This window comes from Nannospalax galili, unplaced genomic scaffold (genome assembly GCF_000622305.1).
Source record: "Nannospalax galili isolate Female #2095 unplaced genomic scaffold, S.galili_v1.0 scaffold611, whole genome shotgun sequence".
Lineage (NCBI taxonomy): Eukaryota > Metazoa > Chordata > Mammalia > Rodentia > Spalacidae > Nannospalax > Nannospalax galili.
Genome location: NW_008330486.1, coordinates 1,070,348 through 1,081,186, shown reverse-complemented (window position 1 = coordinate 1,081,186; position 10,839 = coordinate 1,070,348). Strand labels below are relative to the sequence as shown.

General features: G+C 39.2%; 1 protein-coding gene across 13 annotated transcripts in view; it reads left to right on the top strand.

Annotated features, from left to right (window-relative positions):
• The window catches only part of Tcf12 (transcription factor 12), a 388,060-nt gene that overhangs the window by 349,004 nt on the left and 28,217 nt on the right, over nt 1-10,839 (top strand). For 7 of the 13 annotated variants that reach the window (XM_029570687.1, XM_017801872.2, XM_029570681.1 and 4 more), the window contains 3 exons: nt 6,185-6,258; nt 7,226-7,297; nt 8,040-8,246. In XM_029570687.1, coding sequence (XP_029426547.1) covers nt 6,185-6,258; nt 7,226-7,297; nt 8,040-8,246 — 353 coding nt within the window. The remainder of the gene's footprint in view (nt 1-6,184; nt 6,259-7,225; nt 7,298-8,039; nt 8,247-10,839) is intronic. The other 6 variants (XM_029570701.1, XM_017801874.2, XM_017801884.2 and 3 more) reach the window with 3 other exon arrangements.

Here is a 10,839-nt window from a genome sequence, read left to right as displayed (position 1 = left end):
TTTTCTAAACAACATTTAGAGGAAAAAAAAAAAAACTTGCTAAGGAAAAACGTTTGTTTTGAAGAAGACAGCTGAGTAAAATTGTCATATTTCTCCAGCACCAGTTAACCTCAGAAACAGTTCTGTTTTCCTAATCAAGCTACAGTTAAATCAAGCATCTTGGTTGTTGTTAAGCCTTTTTGTGTTGTGCAGGGTTTCTTGAAATCTGGGCTCTTGCTGTCACCTGTGCTTTGTGTCAGCCCCAGGCCTCTGCTCAACCATGTTCCTTGGTGGTCATGATGCGCTGTGGCAGCTGCTCTTGGCTATTAGCAGGCTCTGCCACTTTTTAGATACTGTGACTTCAGCTGTCTAGTAAAAGTTGAACAGCTGTTGCCCACATAGGCAAGGCTTAAAGCTGTTAACAGAGCTGAAGTTCCAGGAAGAATGATGTGACTGTAGCCTTGTTCTCCCTCTTGGCATGGTTTTACCAAAATCATTAGCATCATTTCTGCAACAGCCTGTTTGACTCTATCATCTGAGGTGTCTGCGTGTGTTCTGACTCTACAGCCTACTGTCTCTCCTCGGTCTACCATTGTCTTGTTAGTTTAAATTAACAGTGGGAGGATGATCACACTGGAGTTCAGCACCTGTGAAGGGATATGAGTGAAACTGAACGCCATCCTAAGCAAAGCCTTACCTTTCTGCCATTGTTAAATGGTCCTGACTTAGTGATAATGTGCCCCCCCCCATAATTCAGCTAACTGATCAGAATGTAGACTCCTAAATTGGGTAGTAGAGGTATTGGTAGACCTGTCTGCAGCTCAGTAGTCATAGAGAAACATACTTTCACATAGTCCCACTGAAACACCAAAGGCTATTTTTCATGAAGGCACATCTCTCCTGTCTTCTGTCTCCTGTTTTTATCTCTACTTCCCCTGCACATGCACACACCCTGACAGAGCAGAGATTGGAAGAAAGAAAAGCACTGTGTGATAAAGTGTTCACAGTCAAAAGGGAAAGACACAAAAGCAAAGAGCTCCTAAATAATGTATGGAGATTACTCTGTGCCTTTATGTGGCTTTGATCTCTTATCTAGAATGGGTGGGTCAACCTCAGTTAACCCTACTTCTTATGCCTGAGCATCAGTCAGAGTCAGCACAGGATCATTGAGGACAGACACACAGGCACAGAGCCACTTTGGCAGCTTCATGATTGTCAGTCTTGGATTAATCCACCTCATTTTTCTTGGCAACTTTCCAAACCAGGAGCATGCATACATCTTTATTTAGAGAGCATTTTTGAGGAGCTTCTAGAACTAATTATGATGCTTGAAGATGGTAGGAGAAAGAACTCTGATCCCTGCTAACTTCAACATGAAAGAGCATGTTAGGGGACAAGAAGCCCATACGTTAGCTGTAGAACTGCAGATCAGAGTTCCTGATCCACCTTCTGGCAGTTCTTTCTGGGGCTGGAGGTACCACATGAGTCCAGTAGAGGAAGAGGGACCATTTCTTCCTTGTCTCTTAAGAAACCTTTTCCAGAAGCCTCTTCCATAGAGTTCTCATGTTGCATTGGCGAGCATTGTTCCTACCACAGCAGCTACCTGCAGCAGAAATGGAATTCCCTTGTTTATCTTACGTTTTAGGATTTATCCAAAGTTGTAACAGAATTACTCTCTTATGGTTCATACTAGGACAGAGCAGACCTATCCCCACCCCCACCCCCTGAACAAACTTAGGGTCCTGTAAAAGGTAAAGGAAAATGACTGTGCCTACCACAGTTTAGAAAATGACATAGCACTTGTGTTAGGAGAACATCCCGTCTGTCTTTACCGTCTTCTGAGAGAGAAGCAAGGAAAACCTTAGTATCCGGAAACAGCCCTCAGAACCTTCACAGTAAGAATTGAATCAGTACATTTGTTTTTAATCACCTGTGGGCATGCCTGGTGTTAAATCACTTGCTTGTCCTCAGCAAGTTTTTAGTCTAGTTGAGAAAGTAAGATGAAAATAAAGCCACAGTATTCACTCTGATTATGGTCAGGGTAAGGCACAGGCTATATGAAGAACAGGATTTTAAAAGGAAGAAAGCAATTTTTGTGAGTAAAGGAAAGAGCATGGGGCTGGAGGAGAGTTTAGTGGTTAAGAGCACTGGCTTCAACTATCCATAACTCCAGTTCCAGGGGATCTGGCACCCTCTTCTGACCTCCATGGGCATTGCACAACATGTATGCACTTACATACATGCTGGCCATGCACTAATACACAAAATAAAAATAATAATTTTTTTTTAAAAAGAAGAGCACAAAGGTGAGGATGTGAGAAAGTGCCTCTCCTCTTCCTCAAGTCACAGATACAGAGGGCAACTGGGGTGGAGGTGTGGAGGCTAGAACATTCCACAGTTCTATAAAGATTAGGACGTTCTACCTACTTCCAAGCATAGGGGAAAGACCTGTGAAAGTTTTGAGTTCAAGGCAAAATTACAAAGAAAAACAACTAATGAATGAAATAAGAAAATATGTGAAATATTAGAAATTCCTTTAGCCACACAGAAAAGTACTGTTCTCTTAATTTGTAAACCAATTCTATTACGTGAAGTGCTTCCTAAGCCCTTCTCAGAGTGAGAACAAATCAAAAACACTACATAAATTTATATTTTATGATCAAAACCTTCCCATATTTTCAGCAAATAATTCAGCTCTTACCCTGCTCACCCACCTAGCTTGTCTATAATTGTTCGGTGATTTTTTAAAATATTTTATTTATTATTTTTATTTTATGTGTATGAGTGCATTGCCTGCATGTAGGTAAGTGCACCAGTGTCATGCAATGCCCGTGGAGAACAGAAAAGGCTGTCGGATCCCCTGGAACTGGAGTTACGGACAGTTGTTAGCTGCCATGTGGGTGCTGGGATTTGAACCCAGGTCTTCTGCAAGAACAGCCAGTGTTCTTAACTGCTGAGCCATCTCTCCAGCCCCAGTGTTCAGTAATTTTTAATACCAAGTAGATTTACTATAATTCTTCTAGCGTGAGAACTCCCTTTTTAGGATGGCCAGTGAGTTAAAAACTTACGGCAATTATAGAAATTGTTTCTTACAAAGCTCATGCTTGTCTAATAGAATTAGGAGCCCAAACCCTGTGTACATGTCTACCACCAAACACCAGGTAACCAGGGCAGCTGGTAAGTCACTGAGACTTCAGCTTGTTCATCTCCCCATTCATCTGGTACTGTAGTTAGTGACTACATGCTAGAGGCACCAATATAATTCTAAATTTAACCTGCATGTTTTATTTATGTATTAGTTTTACAAAGAGATGGAGCTACAGATCTATTTCATGTTAGATGCATGCTAGCTAGAGCTATGGTCCATCTCTATAATCTGAATCCTATTTCAGCCCTGGAAATCTCATCCATAGCTAATAAGGCCCCAGTGCCCCAGACTGCAGACATCTTGGAGTAGTTACCCTTTTTATTTATTACATTATAAATCTATAATCAGAAAGAGGTGGTATTAATGTCTCATTTCCAGAAAGACATTTAGATTTATGGTGTGCTTTCATATCTCCTAAGATCATCTTTGTAAGGCAGACTAAACACAAAAACCATTCATCCTATTTTATACTCAAAGCTCATAAAATTGATACTATGGATCAATCAGATTATAGATACACTAAATCTTAGTATCTAAACTTTGGGTTATTTTTTTCTTCCTTGTTTTATTTTTTGTATGGTACAGACTAGGAATCAAACCCAGGGACTTGAGCATGCTAAGTAAGCACTCTACTACTGTACTATATCCTTGCCCTCTACTAAATGTCTGCACTCTCCTTTGAGATTTACCAGATACCATGTTGACTTCTGAGCGAACTCTGTCTTAAATAACCATACACTCGTCTCCTTTGTGACCAGTAATATGAAATGTAGGGGTGACTAGGTGTAGTTATAGGACCTTTGTCCGTGAAGTGCAGCTCAGAATTTGTATGAAGCTGAAACAGGTATCACTGATCTAACCCTGTTGGTATTTTACTTGAACCCTGTGCTGTGACCATTGATAGCCCAGTCTATAATCATAATAAAAACAAAGTAGGTTTAAGCATAGATCTGGCTTTTTATTGTTAAATGGGTGATATTTCGAAAGTAGACCTTCGGCATGGTTTCTTTGTATGTATATTTGTGGGCGTATGAGTGTCATGGTGCATACATGTGGAGGTCTGAGTACAACTAGCAGGAATCAGTTCTTTCCTTCTACCTGGTGGGTTCCAGGGATTGAACTAAGGGTGTCAGACTTGACAGCAAGTGCCTTTACCTGCTCAGCCATCTGGCTAGTCCATTACATGATTTCTCCATATCACCATCTAAAAGTCATGAATGTAGTCCTAGTGAGTATAGTTCAGTGAGTGGTAGGACACTTGCCTAACCTGTGTAAGACCCTGAGTTCAGTCCCCAACACCACACACACACCTTCCAAGTGTACATGATTACTCATGTGAGTGGTGTTAGCAGACATCTGCTTCCTTAACATCAAGCTAATGAACCACAGAAACTTACCTGTGTTACAAAGTACCTGAGTGCAGACTGACTGTCCTGGAGTCTTTAACCACTTCAGAAACAACTAATTTGATGATCTGGCTCCTATCACAAGCTGATCACATAAGAGGGTGGGGGGAGAAGAGGGAAGCAAAATGATTGAAATGATTTTTTTCAGTATTTTAGGTCTTTGGATTATGATCAACTCCCCCATAAACACACCTAAAGAATTGTACATCAGTGCTCAGTGAGCATTGAGAGTGTGGAACCGTGCTGACTGATCATCTAGAATCTGGTTGATTTGTGCTTGCATTTATGTGTCTAGCAGGAAGCCTTTAATGGTCCTTAAAAAATTTTGCTTAGAAGAAAAAAAAAAAAAAGAACATGTTTTCCCTCACGATTTTAGGTTTGAAAAGTTGTATAATCAGAACAATATGTAATTAATTATTAAATCTAATGAGACTATGAAGAATCTCTATCCAGCCAGGCATGGTGGTACACACCTTTAATCCCAGCACAGGAGTTAAAGATAGGTGGTTCTCTGTGAGTTCAAGGCCACCCTGGTCTATATAGTGAGTTCCAGACCAGCTGGGGCTCCAGGGAGACCCTGTCTCAAAAAGACCCCCAAAAAAGGAATTTGTATCCAACTTGTGCAGTTGTAAACTGTGAAATTAATGACATATAGTTCCCAGGTTGTTCAGTAATTAAATGGTAGTATTAGGCTAAAATGAATATAGTAGTTGAGTTTGACCTCTGAGGTACCAAATAAATTGCAGTTATGGTAGCTTCCCCAATATGGCAGAGCTCTGCAACATCACAGTCTTGGGACACAGATTCAACCTCACTCAGCAATATGCAAGACAAATAAGTAAACCTTCAACTTCCCACTTTAGGTAGGAATTCAGGTTGTTGCCAGATCTTTAAAGAAGAATAACATTGATTTCATATTTCTACTTTCTAACATCAAAGAATAAATACCATTTAACAAAAGTTTTTACATTTATACTTTCCAAATTAAATAATACATTTTGATGTAGATTAAACTGGGAAGTTTTTCAGCAGGTACTCCAGTGCATTCAAGCCATTTGAAATTGGTTCATCTATGCATTGCTAAAGATACTGTCAGTAAATACACATAAGCATGTGTATCCTTTTAACTGAGCGATATTACTTAACTTGGAAACATCTCCCACAAAGAAAAAGACATTGTATATATTATAGCAGCATTCATAATACATGCTGAATAGCAACCAAAATGTCCAGTGATGATGTAACAGGTAGTTAAGCAAATTATTGTGCAGAGAAACATAAGTAATAATGATATCATTAATAACCTTGTCTAAGACTGCCAAGCCACAGTGGGACGACAGACAGTAAAAAGGGTGTACATGAGAAGTGCATTTTCTCTAGACATGTACACATGCAGACAAAGCTCAAAGAATCTAGGTAGCCATGTTTTGTAGTTTTTTTCCCTATTTTCTTAGCTTCCTAAGTTGTTGTATTAATTATGAAACATTGTTCTGATGTTTGGGGCATATAAGTAATTGATACTATGCTGAAAACTGAACAAGATTTTCCATGTAAATTTATTTGCAATTAGTGAGTATCTTTGCCTTTTCCTTTAGACCATGATCAAGACACTGCATTAACCCAAATGTGTGGGTGCTTTTTGGTTTAACAGGTACCAGTCAGTGGCCCAGAGCTGGAGGGCAAGCTCCTTCATCCCCAAGCTATGAAAACTCACTTCACTCCCTGGTAAGAGCCTGCTACAGATCTTTACAGGTCTTACAAAATCTCACCTATCTATAGTGGGGGGTGGGGATACTTGTTGGTAATGGTTTTGATTTTAGTAATCCTATGTAACAAAGAAGAAGCAGGAGGATAGCATTGCACACGAATTCTTTGCTAACAAATGGCCTGATTTAGTTGAACAGTAGAATACATTGGTGCCCCTTTTGCCATCTGTTCTTTGGGACATCTGGACAACTGGTAGTAAAAGGATGTTACAGGATTTTTGTTTCTCTGGAAAATCCAGGGCTTAATTTTTTCCATATTATTAATGTTTATATCTAAGAGGAAACTTGCCCAAAAGACAAGAATTCAAATTCATTGATACAATAATCATACAATAATACTGTGTCATTTATTATTATAATAAAGTTTTTATGTCAGTGTCAATTATTTTGTTATACAAGTATTATTTCCGATGTTTTCTTAGAATAAAAATTTGCAAATCACTCAAAATGTTGCTTACCAGACAAATAGTGCAGTAAGGGAACCTTCTAGGCACTCCAAGGTGAAGAATTTGTGGTAGAATGTTAGCTACTGTTGCTTTTGTCTTACATTTGTAACCCAGAATCACAAAGTATAATAAACATAAATAAGCATGATCTGGTGGAGAATGTTAAGTCACGTTGCCATTCAGTAATTCCAGGTTGCAATTAGAAACATTGTTTTTCTATGAATAACACAACGATTTAAATTGAGGGAAATTCGTCTTCTCACATTTTGCAAGCAGATCCAAGCAGTGTGTGCTGTTTAGGTGCTAACCTTGTGAATTCATTAAACCCCAGCCTTCTCAGACCTTAATACAAGTAGATCCCGCAGTTTCCACATTAACTTTACTAACGTGTTATGCACATGCACATCACCTATTTCCTCATCTCTTTTGGAGTTAATCTTAACCTGTGCTTTGCCTCCTGTTCTGTCTTGACTTTGCCAGAAAAATCGAGTTGAGCAGCAACTTCACGAGCATTTGCAAGATGCAATGTCCTTCTTAAAGGATGTCTGTGAGGTACTATTTCTTTTAGATGGTGCCTTTTTTTGTGTGTTTAAATTACTTATCGTCACATTATCCATTTAAAATTGCCAAGCTGTACAGACTCCAAAGTCTTTAAAATCAAACAGTTGAGCATTTCAGTTTTTTAGCAGTGTTTAGAGTAGACTTTTGTCTCTTTCATTGTTGAGAATGACTTTTTCTTTAAAGAGCTCTGCTGGCATGTGCTTTCGGTTTTTAAAATTCTAATATGTTTGTGTATAAGGCATGTATGATCCACAAACAGGCAGTGTCTTTTCTTCAGTTTTGTTAAAGAGCTTATCTGGATGTGTACACCACTAAGGATAGCTGTGTTTTACTTATCTAAAACAAAATTAAAACTTAAACTTGATGGATTTGAGGACCCCTCCCCATTGACATCTTTCAAGGATCATTGTTAAAGTACAGTTTATCCTTTTTTCATCAGCTATAATTGAGTATTGACACCGTAGCCTTCGTCTTTTACAGAAGCTAAAAGAAATAACCTCTTGGTAGATTGGTAAATTCATCCGATAAGGCAGTGATTTGTGTCTGCAGCTTTGAAAATTCATCATAGCCTGCAGGTCCTCTGTTGTTGATTGTAGCGCAGGAGTCAGTTTGGAAGCTAGATGGTACTGCATTTCACTTGCTGTCTTCCGTGTATCCCGGGGTGGGAGACATAGCAGTTTAGTAAATTAAGTTGATACCAGCAGTAACCTCCTGCTGTCTTCAACCCTTACAGCAGTCGAGAATGGAGGACCGTTTAGACAGACTGGATGATGCTATCCATGTGCTGCGGAACCATGCTGTGGGACCTTCCACCAGTCTGCCTGCTGGCCACAGTGATATACACAGTTTATTGGGACCATCTCATAATGCACCAATTGGAAGCCTCAGTTCAAACTATGGAGGATCAAGCCTTGTTACAAACAGTCGATCAGCTTCAATGGTAAATTGTACTCGCCTTATGTGCAATAACCCCAAATAGCTTAAATGTTTTTTGTTTTTTGTTTTTTGTTTTTTATCCATGAGATTTTGGGAGAAGGTGGTCTCTCTTGAGAGAAAAGTAAAAAGAGGCTTTTAAACTTTACTTTATTGTCTTGGGTAGGATCATGGGCTATTTATTGGCCAGTCCAGTTCTGCCATGGCGACATACAAAAAGAAAAATATTTCTACAGAGATGAGTTAGCTTAAACCTGCACTTTTTTCTAGATACATAATAATTAGCATGATAGTTTGGACCTTGAAATAGAGTGTAAGAAGTCCTGAGTAGCAAAATCAATAAATAAAGGCTAAGTTTTAAAGTTTCTAATCTAGCTGGGTGTGGTGGCACAGGCTTGATACCCCCCAGCTACTCTGGAGACTTAGCCAGCAAGACAGCAAGTTCAAGGCCGGCCTGGGCAAGTATGAGACCTGTTTCTAAATATAAAGTACAAAGAAGGCTGAAGCTATAGCTCAGTAGTACAGTGTTACATAGCATGTGTGAAGCCCTGGGTTCAGTCCCCAGTACCACAATGAAAATAAAAGGTTGTGGTCTAAAAAGAACTTTTTCTAGACCAGAAAAACTGTTTATTATAATCTGGAACTTACCTTTAATTTTAAAAAAAAAAAAAAAAGTGAAACTAATTTGTACAGGTGCAAATTTAGGCTTCATTCCCAGATTTAAAAAAAAAAAAAAAAAATGGAATTGGGGGTGGAATGATCATTAGGTAACAAAGGAAGGAAACACTTTTCAGTATAATCCATCTTTTTAAAACATGTTAATTCTTTTGAAGGAAAAAGAATAGTTTCAAAAAATTCTATGTCAAATGTCTTACATTATTTTTTATCCATATTGTCTTTTAAAGATTGGTTTTTAAACCTGCTATGTAACTGATACCATGCGTGTTTACATGCTTATTGCGTGGATTTTAAGGTTTACTGCATGCTGAGATAGTTTCCTGTTAAAACAGATTTCTAGCTGTAAGCCATGTGATCAAGGCTAAACCTTGCCTAGCACCACAGTAATTAGGTGCCCCAAATGCTCAGGGCCTGTGCTCTGTAACGTAGGGTTGATTCCACATTTCCACACTCTCATGTCCAACTGCTACTTACATTCATTTTAGAACATCCAAAGGAAGCCTCGCACTAGGCTGCCTGGTCTCTGAGAGCAGTAGTTCCACTTGATGAGCAGCTGTTCAGTTAGGCAGGGACGGTGTTGTTTTCTGTTTTGTTTTGTTTACAGTTTCGGGAACTCTTGGTTTTTAAGCTCCTTCAAAATTAGTTTTTGAAGATAGCTCATGTGAAAACATTTATAAATTATTAAATTCAGAAACATGGGAGGAATTGCCATCACTGTTGCCATGAATTTTGTGGTATAATAAGACTAATAAGGTGGCATTTTGCAATATGTTCATAGAATACCGAATTATTAATAATTTGCTGATGTATTACTTATTTTTAGAATGACTTGAAAATCAGTATATTTGACTCACAAGTCAGCCTTACTGGCAGCATTTACAATTTGTATTCTTCCCTCTCACAAAGCATTTCTTTACTTTTCATTGTACTAGTTGACTGTTCCTGTGCTAGTTTATCTGCTACAATATTTGATATATTTCTGCTTCCTTCTGACTAAATGTGGGAAGTGTAACTCTGTCTTGGGGAAGTTTTGTTTTGTGTTTACTAATTTTGAATATGCCTTAATAGGAAAAGAGATTTTTCAAAATCTTGTCCTCCAAAGCCCTGTACATTGTCTCACTATGTAGACCATACGGGCCTTGAACTCATGATAGAGATCCACCTGCCTCTACCTCCCAAGTTCTGGGATTAAGGTGTGGGCCACCATTCCCCAAACCCCTGTGATTTAAAGGACTGGTAAAAGGAGAAATTGTTTCATTACAATTTTCCCTGAAACTTTTAACTAAGAAAGTAGCTTACTCCATCCTCTAAAAATGTGCTGCCTTCATGCTTCAGAACATCAGCGAAGGAATAATTCTTAAGAAGGAAAAGTCTCGGGGCTGGAGAGATGGCTCAGTGGTTAAGAACACTGACTGAGACCTGGGTTTGAATCCCAGCACCCACATGGCAGCTGACAACTGTCCGTAACTCCAGTTCCAGGGGATCCAACAGGCTCTTCTGTCCTCCACGGGCATTGCACAACACGGGTCGGGTGCATTTACCTACATGCAGACAAAACACACACACACACACACACACACACACACACACATAAAATAAAAAATAAAAAAGAAGAGCAGGCGTGGTGGCACACACCCTTGATCCCAGCACTCGGGAGGCTGAGGCAGACGGATCTCTGTGAGTTCAAGGCCAGCCTGGTTTACATAGTGAGTTCCAGGATAGCTGGGGCTACAGGGAGACCCTGTCTCAAAAAGACCAAAAAAAAAAAAAAGAAAAAAAGAAAAGAAAAGTCTCACAGTATTCTATAAGCAGGGGTCTTCTGAAATGTAGTGTGAATCTGGCTCAGTGAGGGCAGTAACGTCAAGATGATGGCAGCTAAATCCAAACTGTTGTTCGGTGTGTGTCAAGATCCCTTCGGTTCT